Consider the following 20683-nt stretch of genomic DNA (forward strand, 5'->3'; position numbering starts at 1 on the left):
GGGGCGCCAACAGGGGCACAGCCCCGTGGGGCCCCGAAGGGGGCCCGGGGGGCCGAGCCTCATGGGGCGCAGCCCCATGGGGCTCAAAAGGGGGCGCCACAAGGGGCGCAGCCCCGTGGGGCCCCGAAGGGGGCCCGGGGGGCCCAGCCTCATGGGGCGCAGCCCCATGAGGCTCAAAAGGGGGCGCCACAAGGGGCGCAGCCCCGTGGGGCCCCGAAGGGGGCCCGGGGGGCCCAGCCTCATGGGGCGCAGCCCCATGGGGCTCAAAAGGGGGCGCCACAAGGGGCGCAGCCCCATGGGGCTCAAAAGGGGGTGCCACAAGGGGCGCAGCCCCGTGAAGCCCCGAAGGGGGCGCGGGGGGCCCAGCCTCATGGGGCGCAGCCCCATGGGGCTCAAAAGGGGGCGCCACAAGGGGCGCAGCCCCGTGGGGCCCCGAAGGGGGCCCGGGGGGCCCAGCCTCATGGGGCGCAGCCCCATGAGGCTCAAAAGGGGGCGCCACAAGGGGCGCAGCCCCGTGGGGCCCCGAAGGGGGCCCGGGGGGCCCAGCCTCATGGGGCGCAGCCCCATGAGGCTCAAAAGGGGGCGCCACAAGGGGCGCAGCCCCGTGGGGCCCCGAAGGGGGCCCGGGGGGCCCAGCCTCATGGGGCGCAGCCCCATGGGGCTCAAAAGGGGGCGCCACAAGGGGCGCAGCCCCGTGGGGCCCCGAAGGGGGCCCGGGGGGCCCAGCCTCATGGGGCGCAAGCCCTAATAGGCATTAACTAAGGGGGGCGAAGCCCTAGACGGCAATTAATCATGGGGGCGCGGAGGGGCGAAGCCCTAAAAGGCAACTGATCATGGGGGCGAAGCCTTAGACGGCATTTAATCATGGGGGCGCGGAGGGGCGAAGCCCTAAAAGGCATTAACTAAGGGGGGCGAAGCCCTAAACGGCAATTAATCTTGGGGGCGCGGGGGGCGAAGCCCTAAAAGGCAACTGATCATGGGGGCGAAGCCTTAGACGGCATTTAATCATGGGGGCGCGGAGGGGCGAAGCCCTAAAAGGCATTAACTAAGGGGGGCGAAGCCCTAAACGGCAATTAATCTTGGGGGCGTGGGGGGCGAAGCCCTAAAAGGCAACTGATCATGGGAGCGAAGCCTTAGACGGCATTTAATCATGGGGGCGCGGAGGGGCGAAGCCCTAAAAGGCATTAACTAAGGGGGGCGAAGCCCTAAACGGCAATTAATCTTGGGGGCGCGGGGGGCGAAGCCCTAAAAGGCATTAACTAAGGGGGGCGAAGCCCTAGACGGCATTTAATCATGGGGGTGCGGAGGGGCGAAGCCCTAAAAGGCATTAACTAAGGGGGGCGAAGCCCTAAACGGCAATTGCTCATGGGGCGTGGAGGGGCGAAGCCCTAGAAGGCAAAGGCTCAGGGGGGCGCCGAGGGCGAAGCCCTAGAAGGCAAAAAAAATTTTGATTTTTTTTTTTGATTTTTTAAAAAAATTTTTTTTAATTTTTTTTTAATTTTTTTTTAATTTTTTTTTTATTTTTTTTTTAATTTTTTTTTTGATTTTTTTTTTTATTTTTTTTTTATTTTTTTTTTTAATTTTTAAATTTTTTTTTAATTTTTTTTTTTTTTTAATTAAATTAGCTTAGTCATGTTTAAGCGGTTTATATTATAAACACTGAGCGAAGCCGGGTAATACAGCTAGTCTAATCTATAATTTGGAAAGAGACTTTGTATGTATCCTTGGTCGTCGTTTTCGTCGTTTTCGTCCGTAGATCGGTGACGTCATCGAACACGTGATTCGATTTTTTTTTTTTCGATCCATGGGCGCCGATTTGTTTTTTTCGTTTCAATGGATTCACCCCCGCGGGGGCGCAAGGCGAGTAGCTTCATGGGGCCCCGCCAGGGGCGCCACAAGGGGCGCAGCCCCGTGGGGCCCCAGCCTCATGGGGCGCAACCCCATGGGGCTCAAAAGGGGGCGCCACAAGGGGCGCAGCCCCGTGGGGCCCCGAAGGGGGCCCGGGGGGCCCAGCCTCATGGGGCGCAGCCCCATGGGGCTCAAAAGGGGGCGCCACGAGGGGCGCAGCCCCGTGGGGCCCCGGGGGGGCCCAGCCTCATGGGGCGCAGCCCCATGGGGCTCAAAAGGGGGCGCAGCCCCATGGGGCTCAAAAGGAGGCGCCACAAGGGGCGCAGCCCCGTGGGGCCCCGTGGGGCCCCGAAGGGGGCCCGGGGGGCCCAGCCTCATGGGGCGCAGCCCCATGGGGCTCAAAAGGGGGCGCCACAAGGGACGCAGCCCCGTGGGGCCCCGAAGGGGGCCCGGGGGGCCCAGCCTCATGGGGCGCAGCCCCATGGGGCTCAAAAGGGGGCGCCACAAGGGGCGCAGCCCCGTGGGGCCCCGGGGGGGCCCAGCCTCATGGGGCGCAGCCCCATGGGGCTCAAAAGGGGGCGCCACATGGGGCGCAGCCCCGTGGGGCCCCGAAGGGGGCCCGGGGGGCCCAGCCTCATGGGGCTCAAAAGGTGGCGCCACAAGGGGCGCAGCCCCGTGGGGCCCCGAATGGGGGCCCGGGGGGCCCAGCCTCATGGGGCGCAGCCCCATGGGGCTCAAAAGGGGGCGCAGCCCCATGGGGCTCAAAAGGAGGCGCCACAAGGGGCGCAGCCCCGTGGGGCCCCGTGGGGCCCCGAAGGGGGCCCGGGGGGCCCAGCCTCATGGGGCGCAGCCCCATGGGGCTCAAAAGGGGGCGCCACAAGGGACGCAGCCCCGTGGGGCCCCGAAGGGGGCCCGGGGGGCCCAGCCTCATGGGGCGCAGCCCCATGGGGCTCAAAAGGGGGCGCCACAAGGGGCGCAGCCCCGTGGGGCCCCGGGGGGGCCCAGCCTCATGGGGCGCAGCCCCATGGGGCTCAAAAGGGGGCGCCACATGGGGCGCAGCCCCGTGGGGCCCCGAAGGGGGCCCGGGGGGCCCAGCCTCATGGGGCTCAAAAGGTGGCGCCACAAGGGGCGCAGCCCCGTGGGGCCCCGAATGGGGGCCCGGGGGGCCCAGCCTCATGGGGCTCAAAAGGTGGCGCCACAAGGGGCGCAGCCCCGTGGGGCCCCGAATGGGGGCCCGGGGGGCCCAGCCTCATGGGGCGCAGCCCCATGGGGCTCAAAAGGGGGCGCCACAAGGGGCGCAGCCCCGTGGGGCCCCGAAGGGGGCCCGGGGGGCCCAGCCTCATGGGGCGCAAGCCCTAATAGGCATTAACTAAGGGGGGCGAAGCCCTAGACGGCAATTAATCATGGGGGCGCGGAGGGGCGAAGCCCTAAAAGGCAACTGATCATGGAAGCGAAGCCTTAGACGGCATTTAATCGTGGGGGCGCGGAGGGGCGAAGCCCTAAAAGGCATTAACTAAGGGGGGCGAAGCCCTAAACGGCAATTAATCTTGGGGGCGCGGGAGGCGAAGCCCTAAAAGGCATTAACTAAGGGGGGCGAAGCCCTAGACGGCTTTGAATCATGGGGGCGCGGAGGGGCGAAGCCCTAAAAGGCATTAACTAAGGGGGGCGAAGCCCTAAACGGCAATTAATCTTGGGGGCGCGGGGGGCGAAGCCCTAAAAGGCATTAACTAGGGGGGGCGAAGCCCTAGACGGCATTTAATCATGGGGGTGCGGAGGGGCGAAGCCCTAAAAGGCATTAACTAAGGGGGGCGAAGCCCGAAACGGCAATTAATCTTGGGGGCGCGGGGGGCGAAGCCCTAAAAGGCATTAACTAAGGGGGGCGAAGCCCTAGACGGCTTTGAATCATGGGGGCGCGGAGGGGCGAAGCCCTAAAAGGCAACTGATCATGGGGGCGAAGCCCTAAACGGCAATTGCTCATGGGGCGTGGAGGGGCGAAGCCCTAGAAGGCAAAGGCTCAGGGGGGTGCCGAGGGCGAAGCCCTAGAAGGCAAAAAAAAAATTTGATGAATTTGAAAAAAAAAATGATGAATTTGAAAAAAAAAATGATTTTTTTTTTTGATTTTTTTAAATTTTTTTTTTGATTTTTTTTTTATTTTTTTTTTGATTTTTTTTTATTTTTTTTTAATTTTTTTTTTATTTTTTTTTTTAATTTTTAATTTTTTTTTTTTTTTTTAATTAAATTAGCTTAGTCATGTTTAAGCGGTTTATATTATAAACACTGAGCGAAGCCGGGTAATACAGCTAGTATTTTTATAAAATCAAAATCGTAAATGAGAGAACACAAACTACAAAATAATAAGATTATATAATATTTTTTCCCGACACTCGCTTATTTGTACTAGGCTGAAGATTTTACTTCCTGGAGAGTTTCTTTTTGCTGCTTAATGTATTGGTAAAATTCAGTACATGAGTACATATATCATTTTGAATCGAACAAGTAATTCCAATTTTATCACATTAGTAGAACATTTGTTTTGTGCATCTGATCATTTTAAATTCATATGATAAAATACCTGTTCGATATAGCAATTAAATGTTTGTATGCTTAAAATAAATTAAATTGGCTTGAAAATGTTTTTTAATTAATCAATCAATTTAAAGTATATTTAACCCTTTGACTGCTACAACAACGATAAATCGTTGTTTTGAAATTGGCGAAGATTGCTACGACGATCGTTGTTGTCGACATTAATTGTCGTATTTCAATACTTTCTTTGAGCCACCAGCGCATCAGTGGCACGAAACATTTTTTTTATATACGTATTTATATTTATTTTTCAATCAAGCTTTATAAATATTTATCAATTTTTTAAATAAAAGCTCTTCAATTTCGGGTTCATCATCAAAGTAAATTTCGGGTTCGTTGTCAATCTAATCTATAATTTGGAAAGAGACTTTGTATGTAAGTATCCTTGGTCGTCGTCGTCGTCGTCTTCGTCGTCTTCGTCGTCTTCGTCCGTAGATCGGTGACGTCATCGAACACGTGATTCGATTTTTTTTTTTTTTCGATCCATGGGCGCCGATTTTTTTTTTCGTTTCAATGGATTCACCCCCGCGGGGGCGCAAGGCGAGTAGCTTCATGGGGCCCCGCCAGGGGCGCCACAAGGGGCGCAGCCCCGTGGGGCTCAAAAGGGGGCGCCACAAGGGGCGCAGCCCCGTGGGGCCCCGAAGGGGGCCCGGGGGGCCCAGCCTCATGGGGCGCAGCCCCATGGGGCTCAAAAGGGGGTGCCACAAGGGGCGCAGCCCCGTGAAGCCCCGAAGGGGGCGCGGGGGGCCCAGCCTCATGGGGCTCAAAAGGGGGCGCCACAAGGGGCGCAGCCCCGTGGGGCCCAGCCTCATGGGGCGCAGCCCCATGAGGTTCAAAAGGGGGCGCCACAAGGGGCGCAGCCCCGTGGGGCCCCGAAGGGGGCCCGGGGGGCCCAGCCTCATGGGGCGCAGCCCCATGGGGCTCAAAAGGGGGCGCCACAAGGGGCGCAGCCCCGTGGGGCCCCGAAGGGGGCCCGGGGGGCCCAGCCTCATGGGGCGCAGCCCCATGGGGCTCAAAAGGGGGTGCCACAAGGGGCGCAGCCCCGTGAAGCCCCGAAGGGGGCGCGGGGGGCCCAGCCTCATGGGGCGCAGCCCCATGGGGCTCAAAAGAGGGCGCCACAAGGGGCGCAGCCCCGTGGGGCCCCGAAGGGGGCCCGGGGGGCCCAGCCTCATGGGGCGCAGCCCCATGAGGCTCAAAAGGGGGCGCCACAAGGGGCGCAGCCCCGTGGGGTCCCGAAGGGGGCCCGGGGGGCCCAGCCTCATGGGGCGCAGCCCCATGGGGCTCAAAAGGGGGCGCCACAAGGGGCGCAGCCCCGTGGGGCCCCGAAGGGGGCCCGGGGGGCCCAGCCTCATGGGGCGCAGCCCCATGGGGCTCAAAAGGGGGTGCCACAAGGGGCGCAGCCCCGTGAAGCCCCGAAGGGGGCGCGGGGGGCCCAGCCTCATGGGGCGCAGCCCCATGGGGCTCAAAAGGGGGTGCCACAAGGGGCGCAGCCCCGTGAAGCCCTGAAGGGGGCGCGGGGGGCCCAGCCTCATGGGGCGCAGCCCCATGGGGCTCAAAAGGGGGCGCCACAAGGGGCGCAGCCCCGTGGGGCCCCAGCCTCATGGGGCGCAGCCCCATGAGGCTCAAAAGGGGGCGCCACAAGGGGCGCAGCCCCGTGGGGCCCCGAAGGGGGCCCGGGGGGCCCAGCCTCATGGGGCGCAGCCCCATGGGGCTCAAAAGGGGGCGCCACAAGGGGCGCAGCCCCGTGGGGCCCCGAAGGGGGCCCGGGGGGCCCAGCCTCATGGGGCGCAGCCCCATGGGGCTCAAAAGGGGGCGCCACAAGGGGCGCAGCCCCGTGGGGCCCAGCCTCATGGGGCGCAGCCCCATGGGGCTCAAAAGGGGGCGCCACAAGGGGCGCAGCCCCGTGGGGCCCCGAAGGGGGCCCGGGGGGCCCAGCCTCATGGGGCGCAAGCCCTAATAGGCATTAACTAAGGGGGGCGAAGCCCTAGACGGCAATTAATCATGGGGGCGCGGAGGGGCGAAGCCCTAAAAGGCAACTGATCATGGGGGCGAAGCCTTAGACGGCATTTAATCATGGGGGCGCGGAGGGGCGAAGCCCTAAAAGGCATTAACTAAGGGGGGCGAAGCCCTAAACGGCAATTAATCTTGGGGGCGCGGGGGGCGAAGCCCTAAAAGGCAACTGATCATGGGGGCGAAGCCTTAGACGGCATTTAATCATGGGGGCGCGGAGGGGCGAAGCCCTAAAAGGCATTAACTAAGGGGGGCGAAGCCCTAAACGGCAATTAATCTTGGGGGCGCGGGGGGCGAAGCCCTAAAAGGCAACTGATCATGGGAGCGAAGCCTTAGACGGCATTTAATCATGGGGGCGCGGAGGGGCGAAGCCCTAAAAGGCATTAACTAAGGGGGGCGAAGCCCTAAACGGCAATTAATCTTGGGGGCGCGGGGGGCGAAGCCCTAAAAGGCATTAACTAAGGGGGGCGAAGCCCTAGACGGCATTTAATCATGGGGGTGCGGAGGGGCGAAGCCCTAAAAGGCATTAACTAAGGGGGGCGAAGCCCTAAACGGCAATTGCTCATGGGGCGTGGAGGGGCGAAGCCCTAGAAGGCAAAGGCTCAGGGGGGCGCCGAGGGCGAAGCCCTAGAAGGCAAAAAAAATTTTGATTTTTTTTTTTTGATTTTTTAAAATTTTTTTTTTTAATTTTTTTTTATTTTTTTTTTATTTTTTTTTATTTTTTTTTTTGATTTTTTTTTTATTTTTTTTTTATTATTTTTTTTAATTTTTAAATTTTTTTTAATTTTTTTTTTTTTTTAATTAAATTAGCTTAGTCATGTTTAAGCGGTTTATATTATAAACACTGAGCGAAGCCGGGTAATACAGCTAGTCTAATCTATAATTTGGAAAGAGACTTTGTATGTAAATATCCTTGGTCGTCGTCGTCGTCGTCGTCGTCATCGTCCGTAGATCGGTGACGTCATCGAACACGTGATTCGATTTTTTTTTTTTCGATCCATGGGCGCCGATTTTTTTTTTCATTTCAATGGATTCACCCCCGCGGGGGCGCAAGGCGAGTAGTTTCATGGGGCCCCGCCAGGGGCGCCACAAGGGGCGCAGCCCCGTGGGGCTCAAAAGGGGGCGCCACAAGGGGCGCAGCCCCGTGGGGCCCCGAAGGGGGCCCGGGGGGCCCAGCCTCATGGGGCGCAGCCCCATGGGGCTCAAAAGGGGGTGCCACAAGGGGCGCAGCCCCGTGAAGCCCCGAAGGGGGCGCGGGGGGCCCAGCCTCATGGGGCGCAGCCCCATGGGGCTCAAAAGGGGGCGCCACAAGGGGCGCAGCCCCGTGGGGCCCCAGCCTCATGGGGCGCAGCCCCATGAGGCTCAAAAGGGGGCGCCACAAGGGGCGCAGCCCCGTGGGGCCCCGAAGGGGGCCCGGGGGGCCCAGCCTCATGGGGCGCAGCCCCATGGGGCTCAAAAGGGGGCGCCACAAGGGGCGCAGCCCCGTGGGGCCCCGAAGGGGGCCCGGGGGGCCCAGCCTCATGGGGCGCAGCCCCATGGGGCTCAAAAGGGGGTGCCACAAGGGGCGCAGCCCCGTGAAGCCTCATGGGGCGCAGCCCCATGAGGCTCAAAAGGGGGCGCCACAAGGGGCGCAGCCCCGTGGGGCCCCGAAGGGGGCCCGGGGGGCCCAGCCTCATGGGGCGCAGCCCCATGGGGCTCAAAAGGGGGCGCCACAAGGGGCGCAGCCCCGTGGGGCCCCGAAGGGGGCCCGGGGGGCCCAGCCTCATGGGGCGCAGCCCCATGGGGCTCAAAAGGGGGTGCCACAAGGGGCGCAGCCCCGTGAAGCCCCGAAGGGGGCGCGGGGGGCCCAGCCTCATGGGGCGCAGCCCCATGGGGCTCAAAAGGGGGCGCCACAAGGGGCGCAGCCCCGTGGGGCCCCAGCCTCATGGGGCGCAAGCCCTAATAGGCATTAACTAAGGGGGGCGAAGCCCTAGACGGCAATTAATCATGGGGGCGCGGAGGGGCGAAGCCCTAAAAGGCAACTGATCATGGGGGCGAAGCCTTAGACGGCATTTAATCATGGGGGCGAAGCCTTAGACGGCATTTAATCATGGGGGCGCGGAGGGGCGAAGCCCTAAAAGGCATTAACTAAGGGGAGCGAAGCCCTAAACGGCAATTTATCTTGGGGGCGCGGGGGGCGAAGCCCTAAAAGGCAACTGATCATGGGGGCGAAGCCTTAGACGGCATTTAATCATGGGGGCGCGGAGGGGCGAAGCCCTAAAAGGCATTAACTAAGGGGGGCGAAGCCCTAAACGGCAATTAATCTTGGGGGCGCGGGGGGCGAAGCCCTAAAAGGCAACTGATCATGGGGGCGAAGCCTTAGACGGCATTTAATCATGGGGGCGCGGAGGGGCGAAGCCCTAAAAGGCATTAACTAAGGGGGGCGAAGCCCTAAACGGCAATTAATCTTGGGGGCGTGGGGGGCGAAGCCCTAAAAGGCAACTGATCATGGGAGCGAAGCCTTAGACGGCATTTAATCATGGGGGCGCGGAGGGGCGAAGCCCTAAAAGGCATTAACTAAGGGGGGCGAAGCCCTAAACGGCAATTAATCTTGGGGGCGTGGGGGGCGAAGCCCTAAAAGGCAACTGATCATGGGAGCGAAGCCTTAGACGGCATTTAATCATGGGGGCGCGGAGGGGCGAAGCCCTAAAAGGCATTAACTAAGGGGGGCGAAGCCCTAAACGGCAATTAATCTTGGGGGCGCGGGGGGCGAAGCCCTAAAAGGCATTAACTAAGGGGGGCGAAGCCCTAGACGGCATTTAATCATGGGGGTGCGGAGGGGCGAAGCCCTAAAAGGCATTAACTAAGGGGGGCGAAGCCCTAAACGGCAATTGCTCATGGGGCGTGGAGGGGCGAAGCCCTAGAAGGCAAAGGCTCAGGGGGGTGCCGAGGGCGAAGCCCTAGAAGGCAAAAAAAAAAAAATGATTTTTTTTTTTGATTTTTTTAAATTTTTTTTTTGATTTTTTTTTTATTTTTTTTTAGATTTTTTTTTTGTTTTTTTTTTTAATTTTTTTTTTTATTTTTTTTTTTAATTTTTTAATTTTTTTTTTTTTTTTAATTAAATTAGCTTAGTCATGTTTAAGCGGTTTATATTATAAACACTGAGCGAAGCCGGGTAATACAGCTAGTGTCCTATAAGGAGTTATTACTTGGGAATTGATTATTGTCGATAAATTCAATTATATAGGTCACGAGACGTCACGAATTCATGCAATCAATCAAATGCAACTGAAATGCATACAAAATGTTTATGATACATGTTGAAAAATTATTTGATTATTAGAAACTTCGCATCCTTGTGTGTCTCGCTCACACGTACACAATTAAAACCAAGAAAGAAAGAGAGAAAGACCGCTACCTGTTTCGAATATATCGCATGTTGTAAGGCTACATCGATGTCTAAAAATAGATTATTGAAAAAAATAAAGCGTCGGGAAAACAATCGTCAAAACTTATTTAGTGTATATATGTAGGTATCTCTTTCGTACGCACGCATGTAAAAGCAAGACAGAAAGAGAGAGCACGAGTCCACGACTGCTTCTTAAAAATGTATATAAAGTATTATAAAAATTACGAGTGATCGGCGAAGTAAGTATGTAAAAAAAAATATTATATTTTTTTTTTTCAAAATAATTACAAATGTTAGCATTTTTCGCTTGGACATTGAAAAACCTCGTAGCAGCCAAAGGGTTAAGGCGGTCGGTGGAGTAGTTCCATCCATCGAACATACAGTGAAGAGTGCAAATGAGAAAATGCAGCAGCAAGAAGACCATTAGACGATAAAAATACACGAAGATGTAGAGAGGCTGCTCTCACCCTGAGAATGGCCTCAAAGTGAGGTATGTGCCCCTGCACGAACATTTGCGACGCGCTGCAACCCCTTGGTAGCCTGAAGAGAGCACGGTAGCAGTTGTTATATTGAATTTTTATCTTCCTCATCGTCTACCGCTTGTATTGTATAAATATGTCAGCATATTTGCCTTTATACAAATAGCTCTCCTTTGCCTTTCGATGTCACAGTCACAGTCATCAGTGAGATCCTACGTAAGCAGATGTCCCAGGTAATTGACTTCCCTCAGGGTTTCAAGATTACGTCCATCCCAAATTATGTTACATACATATGTATATATGTACTTCTACATTTTATTTAGATATATATTTGGAACAATATTTATTGCAAAAGATTGAAGTGATTAACTAGAAACATTGATCGAAAGATAATTCAGAATAATATTTTTACTTTATCTACATACATACATATGTACGTAATAACAATAGATGAAGTTTTGTGATCATGCGAAAATTCTAACTCGAGATATTGACTGATTCGAACTCAGAATCAATTACTGATCACGTTTTCATAATCTAGAAAAAAATTGGATACCTGTGTGTGTCTGTGTGCCTGTGTATTTTGAGGATTTTTTGAATACCGTTACTCCTATCGAACTGAAACTTAGTATCGGTTACTGAAATTCTTATCGATACGACGTTAATTTTTTTCAAATTTTTAAGTTGACCCGAAATGGTACCTCCCCTTATATGTAGGTATCCCCCTTTTTTAAGTTTTTGAATTCAATTATCTCCCAAACCGCAAACTAAATCGGACTGAAATTTTTTTACATGTAATAGAAATAACAATTTTTATAACCTAATATTTTTAAATATTATTATCTGAACTCGAAGTAGTACTTTTACTCTAGAGAATTGGGGTTTTTTTTATGTTTTTATAAAAACACCTTTTGATTTATTAAACTGAAATTTCATATCTAGAAGCTAAAGCTTAATACCAAATTATTTATAAAATTTGGTAAGCATCCGTCAACCGAAAGTGGCAGTTTACTCTTGTTCGATTTTTCTTCCACTATTGTTTTCGACCCCTTAAACATATGTGCTCGTCACAAAAAAATTCAAGTATAATGTGTATTCAATCTTGTATCAATGTGATGAAAATAAAAGAAATCATTAAATTTTATAAACCAGAAATGGGATTCTTTCTTCTTAGAGAGGTCAAAAATGTTGTCGCCACTACTCTGTCCACACCCCTGAACGTATCAAACTGAAAATTTATATTTGTATTCTTTATGTACTAACTTAGAGCTGATGAGATTTTGGTCAGAATTCGTAAACCGGGAGTAGTTTTTTTTTTCAATATTTCATTATTTTATTTTGACCTTTTAAATTATTTTAATCTTTTTGATATTTATTATGTATAATACTGATAGTGATATTAATTAATAAAAAAAATTTGAACAAAATCTGACAACCAGAAGTAGAACTTTTGTCTTGTGCAAGTTTCCATACATTTGCGCTCAATTTGTATTGAAAATGCTGTCATAGCTATTAGTATTTCATAATGTGTCTGTACGGTTCAATATCGAATTTTGTTTTGTGACCTTCTTAAATTCCTCAAATACATAGATTCCGGTTTACGAAGTCATAGGTTGGTTACATCCGAATTTTTTTGTTTCGAACGTTGTAGTCAACGTTAAAAATGATTTCATAATTTATACACTATAAAATGTCGGTCTCCCTCACGGGCCCGAATGTGAAACGCCCGAAAACGCAAATATCGGAAGGCAAAGATCGAAAATCAAAAGATCTCAAGTCGAAAGATCAAAAAAAAAAAAGCGTGCTTGGTAAACGGTACTATGTATATATAATATATATATGAGTGGCATGCGGTGAAATTATCTCTCTTTTTGTCATACAGCCTTGTTTAATGTGCACGCGCAGAATACGGGAGGAAAAGCCTGTTCCTCTTGTTCCTGTTGTATCCTGCTCGCGCAAATTAAGTGAGTATATACGACGGGGGGAGAGACCCTTTTTTTATCTTTCGACTTAAGATCTTTCGATTTTCGATCTTTGTCTTCCGATATTTGCGTTTTCGGGCGTTTCACATTCGGGCCCGTGAGGTAGACCCATAAAATGTATATGTTTATACAATAGGCGCGTATTGTCAATTTTATTTTTACACTATAAAGACAATGCACATAGGCGTATAAAAGTGTGTTATGGGCTGCGCGGGACAAGAGAGAATCCTCGTCCTTCGTTCGCTGGCAATTTCTAGAAACAGTCGGTTCGGTGTTTCTTTGTCGGTTGTTTCGCAATATTATTGACAGGATGGCGACCGCTAATAAGATGGCGGAGGTAGTCAAATTGTTTGTTTCGAACACGTTTCGAGCTTTCTTTGTTAAGTTATTTCATTCATTCAAGACTAACTCGACACAGTTCATAACCTACACTATTAATTGCGACTGGAAAAAATATTTATCGTCACTCGCTATTTGAAGCATATCGGAACCATATTATTAGATTATTTAATCACCAATATAATTCAATCATTTTCTTTCTTGCGATGTAGAAATTGCTTTGTAATCACAACTGTGCAATTTGTGCAATTGATTACTTCCTATTTTAGAGACTCATTGCCGATGAATTTCTTGTACTTATTTATAATGTTATAAAGTAATTATTATTAAAGAGCGTTTGAATTTTTTTTAAATAAATATATGTACATAGTATAATATTTTACACATTTTAACCTATGTAGTCCAATTCATTATATCACATTGAAATTTGCCCGGAGGTATCTAAAATAAAAAAGATTCATATTATTTACATGATTATAAATGTAAAATGGAGTCCTACCTATTTGTGTCAAAATATTTTTTCCCCAAGCAAAATCTCATCTATTCCTCTTTTTTAGATAAAAATCGATATTGAGGAGCTAGAATCGTTGAAGAAACAGGCCACTCGAAGATATGTCAGTGATCTGCTATCTCTGGAAATACGAAAGTTGGAGACACAGCTTTCAAAGCTGCACGATGATCGAATCAATGAATCGGCAGCGGCACTTGCAAATAATGTAATCACTGAAAAGTCTGATAGTAAACGATACCAAATAAAGCTGAATGGATATGGTAAAATAATTATGCTGTTGGTGTGCTCATTCAGTTTGTTTATATATGTTTTTAAATCGTTTTTTTCTTTCAGGTTGGGACCAATCTGATAAATTTGTGAAGGTTTTTGTCACTTTGAAAAATGCCCAAACGTTAGCCAGCGAGAATGTTTACTGTAACCTCACTGAAAATTCGATGGAGCTTAATGTGAAAGATCTGGATAATAAAGATTATGTATTGGTCATAAACAAATTGTTGAACCACGTAAATGTCAAGGCTAGTTACTGGAAACAAAAAACTGGTAAATATAAAGATTATATGTATTTATAAAAATAAATTTTGCGGCCGAATGAAAATACGTGAAATTTTTCCAATTGTGAACAAATTATGTTAGTGTTTTCACTACAAAAAGGTGTATTTTAAAAATTGTAATTTCCGGATTTTAAATTATAAGAAACAAATATTATTGTAATGAGATGCATTATTTTAGATGAGAAACATTATTTTAATGGCACATGGGAAAAACTACTAATTTTTGCTACATATTCAAAAATTAAACCCACGGGTCTTTCCGATTGTATATTATTGCTATTGAAGTTGTCGCGATATGCTGTCAATTCTAAGGGTTTATAATTTGGAAAACATACAGTAAATCAGATTTCAGCCTCCAGCTAATCATGTGTATTTATATTATTATTATTAATCAGAATGTGTAACTAATTTTGTAACTCACTGTCATTCGGTGAATCTAATTTTTTTATTCAATAATTGGAAAGTATATAAATGAAGTTTTTTGAATTCCTAAAATTTGATTATGTACAGAGGTGTCACAAAAAAACCTTTTTTTCTTCAGATATGGTGGTCGTATTTCTCTCTAAATCGATTCCAGGAACAAATTGGTCACACATGACAGAAATAGAAAAGCGTTTTGATGAAAATAAGGCTAATAAATTCAAAACGGACAACATGGATGGAAAAGGTCCTCAAGACTCTCTCATGGGATTGATGAAAAATATGTGTGTATTTATGAATATTTATTTGTATAATTTCTTATACTTTTATGTCTTTATATTACAATATATGTATGTACATTTTATTTTAGGTATGAATCTGGCGATGACGATATGAAACGAATGATCAAAAAGGCTTGGACAGAGGGTCAGGACAAACAAGCATCGGCAAGATCCATGGATTTTTAAATGTTGTTTTAAAGCTTAATAAACCAGAATTAATAAAAAAAAAACTACATTCCCCAATTAGATTTCTATTATGTTGGTGTTGAAATCTTGATTCATAAATGTAATTTGGTGTCGTTAAATTTCCTCTACTTGGAAGGTTATTCATGTATTTTTTGTATCCATAATGTATTGCACTGATATGTGTATATACATATATATATTGTCTCATTATTATAGTAAGTAATTACATAAGAAGTCTCGGTTTTTACGGTTGCCCTGGATTAGCGACTGGCCATCAATTTACATGTATTCAATGTATTAAAAAATAAAGAGTAAACGTATTATGTAACATTTTGTTTTATTTCTTTCTTTGATGGAATTTTGAGAACTCTGTTTATGCGAAACTATAGTGTATAATTAATTCCCAACAAAAGTAGCAAATGATTACAGTGTATAAATGATTTCGGTTTACTCGCTTGTAAAGTGCTAAGTGGGCAAACTAGCGGTGTGCGTAGGGTTGCCAACCATCCCGGATTGTCCCGGAATTGGAATCACTGTCCCGTATCCCGGATGAATGCTAAATTTTGAGGAAACTTACATTTATTTTTATTGAAATTGACATCGTGTACATATATCCGTTGAACGTCCTTCCAACGTACATACAGTCCCAGGACAGAATATTACACCACCCCATTGAACCGCGTTCGCGCCCATTTGTAACGGTTATAAATAATTCACAATAAGATCTTTTGGGCTAGTTTTGTTTGTAAGCTCATCCTTATTTACTACTCTATTCACCAACAAAAAATAATACAACATTATCCTTCAAAATGTCTTCAAAAATTAAAGTGAAATGAGTTTGCTCCTGAATTACGTAAAGCATATACGAGCGTTTCTGCGAAGATTTTTTATTATTTCGTTAATAACACCGTGATTTGTTCTTTTGCTGCAGCTTTACTATATTTTTAGGGTAAGTTGGTGATTAATTTAAAAAAAAAAATACTTTCATTTATGTTTTAAATTGCTTGTGAGTCTTAAATAGATTTTTTTTTAGATTAGTCGAAAAGCAATTCTTTTTAAAGAGAGAAATGCAAGTATTATAGCATTAATAAAAACTAAAATAAACATAAAATCACGACAATAGAGGGTGTAAGTTATACGGGTGTTTGCAAAATAAGGAAACACCTGCAACAAAGTGGCGATTCCACTTTCTTCCAAATGTTAGACAAGCAAAATGATGACAAGATATGGGCAGAGTATTTCAAAAAGCATGAAAAATCGGTTGAGCTGATGAAAATAGTATCTTTCAATATGTCCATCCCCGCAGTAATGCTTACACAGAAAGAGTATTTAGTCACATGAAGTGTGTGGACGAAGGCCAGGAATAACATGAATATCGACTAAGTAAAGGCGGAATTGCAAATAAGACCTCTTTTACTCTTATGTATGTATTCGAATAAAGGAACCAAATTTAACGAGGCGTGAAAGCCAGTTAAATTTTGATGACTGAACATGATGACAATTTTTTTTCCAGAGTAATATTTTCCGCATGTAAAAACTATAAAATATGCTCCGAACGAATAAAAAAATATATATAAAAATTGAGTTTTGAGCTATTTGTCCCGGAATTGTCTCAGAAAAAGTTGGCAACCCTAGGTGTGCGAGCTTTGACCAGTTAAATTTCTTTGGTCCTCATATTTTACTCAGTAAACGGACTATTGCGTAAATTGCGATTGCGCGCGCATGACAATCGTTGCCACAAAAATTGCAAATAGGGAATATCTAGCATTCGAGTTCTCGTTGGTACAATATTTCGTGTGGTGGGATTGATGGATTTTTTAGGTTGCAGATCCAATGTTCCGTGATCGAGATTTTAGTGACATGCGCGAGATCACTTTTTGCGGAATAATCACCGAGCTATTTTACTCGGTCTTACAAAATGTGAATGATGGTCGTAATTAGTGGTGTTACGGTAGTCCCCGGCCAAAAATTGTGCGCGTGTGTGTGTAGTTGGTAATCGAGGTTGTGTGGTGTCTACCGGCTGACATGTCGGTGTTTCGCGGTGTCCTCTGCGGCGTGGCGGTCGGGAGGGCGGCTTCCCGGCTGAGGGTCTCCGCCCGTCCCGCGACTCCTTTGCTCGTCACTGTCAGACACCGTTAGTGCTCTTTCAGGCATCTTCAGTTGCGTCACACACACACACATGTGTGCAACTGTCAAACTTACACAACACCGCACGCGAACTCCTCACCATTATATTCATTTGTTTATTTTTTAAATTGAATTTTCATTTGTTATCTTCATATATTCAGGGGTGAACATATTTATTTATGAGTTACGAGTAGGTTTGACAACCAAGAAGGAAAAAAATGAGAGCATGTTTTAAATTTAATTTTCTTGAAAAATTACAATAAAGTCTATGTATAACCAAATAATTTAAGGGTTTAATTTTGTATGTTCATAATAATATACATGTATAAAAATAGTTAGGAACATGTATTTATATATTAGACTTATGTTTGTGGTTAGAGCATTTTAAAATTCGTTTTAATACTCTGGTTGACACAGAGATGCTCGGACGTTACTCGTAATGTGGTAAGAGGTGACTCAACCGTTTTTGGACGATAATATCTGACCTGAGTTAGGTCGGCTTTTGCGATTGAATGCGTAAGAAAATAAATTCAGAACTAGAGATAATACGGTTTTTGGAGCTATATGAGATGTAGGCAGTGCCATGGAATGTGCGATTGCTGCATCGATACCTTGCAGTACCATATCTACTATTTTGAAACTGTTCCGGGTGTTTCCGAGCACTCGGAAACGTGTCAACCACTTTTCCGAGTATGCTTACATAGCTGATGGTTGGTCTGGGTGGATTCTACCTGAGTGCACCCGTATTGTATATAACTTTGCTTTTTCCTTTTTAGGACTAAGCAAATTTAAATGGAACGACTCAAATGTAATCAAATTACAAAACATTTTTATCACCGCCATGATTTGGTTAAACTTAGAAAAAAGAAAAATCATGTCGAAAAAGAGAACATGTTTGTTGATACTCGTAGACAATTCAGAAATTACATGTACTTTTTTCGCGATACACAAGCTATTATTTGCTATAACGTGATTTGATCATAATTTATGTCAAATTATATAATTTGTATTTATGATTATAGATTGGAATAAGGATTTCAAGGCGGGTCCATATCCAACTACTCCCGAAGAGCGCAAAGCTGCTGCAAAAAAATATAACCTTCCTGAGGAATGGTACGAAGTATACCCCGACGATGGGCTTGGTTATGGTGATTATCCAAAGCTTCCTTTAGTATCAACTGAAGCAAGGAGCGATTATTATCCTTGGGATTATCCAGAATTTAAAAGAAATTTCAACGAACCGGTAATTTTAATTACGTCTTTCCATTAATAATATGAATGTAAAGAATTTTAAAAGGAGCTATGTTAAAATATTAATTTTATAATTTCAGGTTCACATAGATGAGGATATAATCAACGATACTCGAATTAATGTATCACACAGATATTTGGTGCCAATATGGGAGCAAATTTTGTGGCTATTGGGAACCGTAGCTGGTGCATTCGGTCTCTATTTTTATTTTGATGACTATGATTGGAAAATGTACCATGTCGTTCTTCCCAAACAAATGCCACACATGGGAGAGGTTCATTATACTTTTGAATCACCGAAAAGCGATAAAAAGTGATCGAATTTGAATTAAAAACATACATATGTATATGTAATTCTTTATACATTTAGTTTTCAGTAATAGATTGCTACTTTATGTTATATTAAAACCAATTAGTTCGAAAACATCAATTATTGGTTAAATAAATCGCACTGTTAGAAAAAAATATTTATTGACGCATCACATGTAAATATTTGTTTAAATAAAATTTTAAATAAATAAAGTGTTTATTTATATATATTATCTAAAACTGATCTTAAAATTATGATTTGGATGCTGTTTGCTTTCATTGCTACTTTTTCCCCTTTGTTCCTGGCATGTGAAAAAGTATTTTAAGCATTTCCCCGACGTGATCCAGACTTTGAATCGTAATTATTCTTCAAGTATTTGTATTATTTGTTAGATTTTTTTTAACGTAGATCTAGTATTTGAACTGATATAAAGGTTATCCACATGAGGATTACTTGGCAGATAATTCATTTGTATATGCTAGTAAAATATTCCTCTTCTAAGTCATACAAATCAGCAGCAATATCGTCTCGAAGAGTCATTAACTTCTGGTCGCATTCTTGTTGTGTAGTTCTGAACAATTTTGAATTTGAAGTGATAGCTTCGTTTACTGAGGGGAAGTCGTTCAAGATTAGATACTGTTTTATGTCGGAAACTAATTTCATTAAAGATTCACCGGCTCTCACTGTAAAAGAAAAAGTGAGTATGTATTAAAATTGATTGTATAGAAATACTGAATTATAAGACACAAAAAAATAAATTAAAAGACAATAAAATATGATTTTGGATGTGTTTATTCTAACTAAATTTTAAATAAACAAAACAAGCGAAATTACCAATATTTGCTGCCCGTACTTGCATTTCAAATGTATCCTGTTCGATTTGAGTCATTCGACTTAATTGTGATTCATTCTCGCCTTTGGCTAATTTGATAATTTCTGAAACGTGTTAAATTGGGATTTATGCGATTGTATGTCTGGAGTTCTGTTAAAATAAATTAATAAAAAATGATGAATGATGATTACCTTCGAAATTTTCCAACATACTTTTGACGTCATCTTTTAACCTGGTAGTATAAGACTTCAATAACGCCTCTTTAGACTGTGGCAAGCTTCTTTGCATTTCAACGGCAGAGTGAAGCCGACTAATAACCGCTTGAAGTTGACACTTGACAGCTAACAAGCGTGCATGCACGATTTGGTCCTAGCAACTAATACTACGTCCACTAGTCAAAATTAATTTTATTTATACATTTTACTATCGACGGAAATAATTGAGGAAAATATAATAGCAAATATGCTTAAAATCTAAATAAATATAGTATTACTAATACTTTTCCACTAATATTGATCGATCATATAAATTATTATTCATAACCATAAGCTACAATTTTTAATCAATATCACGTAGAAAAGAAACTACATGAACCATCATAGAGATTGGCTACACGTGGGTTCCACTAGTCCGTCAATTTCTTAGAAAAGACATGTTTTTACAACCTTCTATCCCTATTTCTTTCTACCCTGGTTTTTCTAAGAAATTGACATTTTCTAAGAAATGCATCCTCAGTATTTATGAGTAAAGCCCGGACCCTGAGGGGGCTGTATATTGTTCAAATGTTGTAAATGCATTGTTAAAGGTTTGCCGAACCTTTTTTACAAAGGATTTACAACAATTGAACAATAAACGGAACGCTTCCGGTCCTACCTCTATTTATGATATATTAGCCAGCAGTACGTCTTGGAGGTTACGATTATGTTTAGCACCGAGAGGTTACCAAGTTCCATCCCGTGCTAATCTGCTAGTCGGACTTATATATTTGTGACTCCAAGTCGATCATTTCCTATCAGATTTTGCCAATTTATCTGATTTCATTGTTGAAACGGTTCCTCAAATTGGCAAAAACCATCCTACCCAACATGTCACCAATATCTGAATTTGATTTATGTACAATATGTAAAAAATTATGGACAATTCTAAATCCATAGATGTCTCTATGGATTAATGAAATGTTAATTTCGTGTTCTTTTGCACCTCGAAATACAGCGATTTATGTAATAAAAAATGCTGCAATGCGTGTAATTACATAATTGTTTAGGAAGGCGCATTGGGGCAACTGTTAGGCATTCCTGGTATATTATATATCTATGTAAAAATAAAAACAAAATATGTATATCTATACAAAAAAATGGAAATACACGTTGGCAGCACTTCCACTGTTCTGTTTTGCCGTTATATCAGATTTAATTTTACCAATTGCTTTTTTTATTTAGCGCGTGTAAATTAAATTTCCTTATTTTAAAAAAATATATACATTCCTCGTCTGATTTTGGACATCCCAATGTTCCGTTTGTGTCACAAATAAATATGGTAAGCATGATCATCCTGGGAAAAATATAAAAAAGATGGAGATTGG

The 20683-nt window shown here is 45.5% G+C and overlaps 4 protein-coding genes across 5 annotated transcripts in view; 2 read left to right on the forward strand and 2 right to left on the reverse strand.

Moving 5' to 3' along the window:
* LOC143920351 (seminal metalloprotease 1-like) overlaps positions 1-20683 on the reverse strand; it is a 386340-nt gene that overhangs the window by 4084 nt on the left and 361573 nt on the right. The gene's annotated exons all lie outside the window — the stretch shown is intronic.
* On the forward strand, positions 12459-14915 carry LOC143919606 (calcyclin-binding protein-like). Its single transcript, XM_077442001.1, has 5 exons — positions 12459-12630; positions 13190-13403; positions 13477-13683; positions 14236-14398; positions 14485-14915. The coding sequence occupies exons 1-5, from the start codon at positions 12604-12606 to the stop codon at positions 14579-14581; spliced, it is 708 nt and encodes a 235-aa protein (XP_077298127.1). The 5' UTR covers positions 12459-12603; the 3' UTR covers positions 14582-14915.
* Positions 16515-18516, forward strand: ND-ASHI (NADH:ubiquinone oxidoreductase subunit ASHI). 2 transcript variants are annotated; one of them, XM_077443211.1, is made up of 3 exons: positions 16515-16715; positions 17731-17951; positions 18040-18516. In XM_077443211.1, exons 1-3 carry the CDS (start codon positions 16607-16609, stop codon positions 18274-18276), a joined length of 567 nt encoding a protein of 188 aa, XP_077299337.1. In that variant the 5' UTR covers positions 16515-16606; the 3' UTR covers positions 18277-18516. The 2 variants fall into 2 exon arrangements, with proteins under 2 accessions (XP_077299337.1, XP_077299338.1); XM_077443212.1 differs by having other exon boundaries at positions 16542-17428; positions 17485-17951; positions 18040-18474.
* Positions 18416-19466, reverse strand: MED22 (Mediator complex subunit 22). The gene is made up of 3 exons (XM_077443214.1): positions 19293-19466; positions 19104-19205; positions 18416-18952 (listed from the first exon to the last, which is right to left on the reverse strand). Exons 1-3 carry the CDS (start codon positions 19387-19389, stop codon positions 18735-18737), a joined length of 417 nt encoding a protein of 138 aa, XP_077299340.1. The 5' UTR covers positions 19390-19466; the 3' UTR covers positions 18416-18734.

Source organism: Arctopsyche grandis, chromosome 12 (assembly GCF_051622035.1).
Source record: "Arctopsyche grandis isolate Sample6627 chromosome 12, ASM5162203v2, whole genome shotgun sequence".
Classification (NCBI taxonomy): domain Eukaryota; kingdom Metazoa; phylum Arthropoda; class Insecta; order Trichoptera; family Hydropsychidae; genus Arctopsyche; species Arctopsyche grandis.

What these genes read in the sequence shown, in the direction of transcription:
- MED22 (XM_077443214.1), bottom strand. Translation starts at nt 19,389, where the DNA reads ATGCAAAGAAGCTTGCCACAGTCTAAAGAGGCGTTATTGAAGTCTTAT. An exon ending in TATGTTGGAAAATTTCGAAG is followed by an intron (nt 19,206 to 19,292) that starts GTAATCATCATT and finishes AACACGTTTCAG; the next exon opens with AAATTATCAAATTAGCCAAA. An exon ending in AGTACGGGCAGCAAATATTG is followed by an intron (nt 18,953 to 19,103) that starts GTAATTTCGCTT and finishes TTTCTTTTACAG; the next exon opens with TGAGAGCCGGTGAATCTTTA.
- LOC143919606 (XM_077442001.1), top strand. Translation starts at nt 12,604, where the DNA reads ATGGCGACCGCTAATAAGATGGCGGAG. An exon ending in AATAAAGCTGAATGGATATG is followed by an intron (nt 13,404 to 13,476) that starts GTAAAATAATTA and finishes TTTTTCTTTCAG; the next exon opens with GTTGGGACCAATCTGATAAA. An exon ending in TTACTGGAAACAAAAAACTG is followed by an intron (nt 13,684 to 14,235) that starts GTAAATATAAAG and finishes TTTTTTCTTCAG; the next exon opens with ATATGGTGGTCGTATTTCTC.
- ND-ASHI (XM_077443211.1), top strand. Translation starts at nt 16,607, where the DNA reads ATGTCGGTGTTTCGCGGTGTCCTCTGCGGCGTGGCGGTCGGGAGGGCG. An exon ending in GCTCGTCACTGTCAGACACC is followed by an intron (nt 16,716 to 17,730) that starts GTTAGTGCTCTT and finishes TTATGATTATAG; the next exon opens with ATTGGAATAAGGATTTCAAG. An exon ending in AAAGAAATTTCAACGAACCG is followed by an intron (nt 17,952 to 18,039) that starts GTAATTTTAATT and finishes TTATAATTTCAG; the next exon opens with GTTCACATAGATGAGGATAT.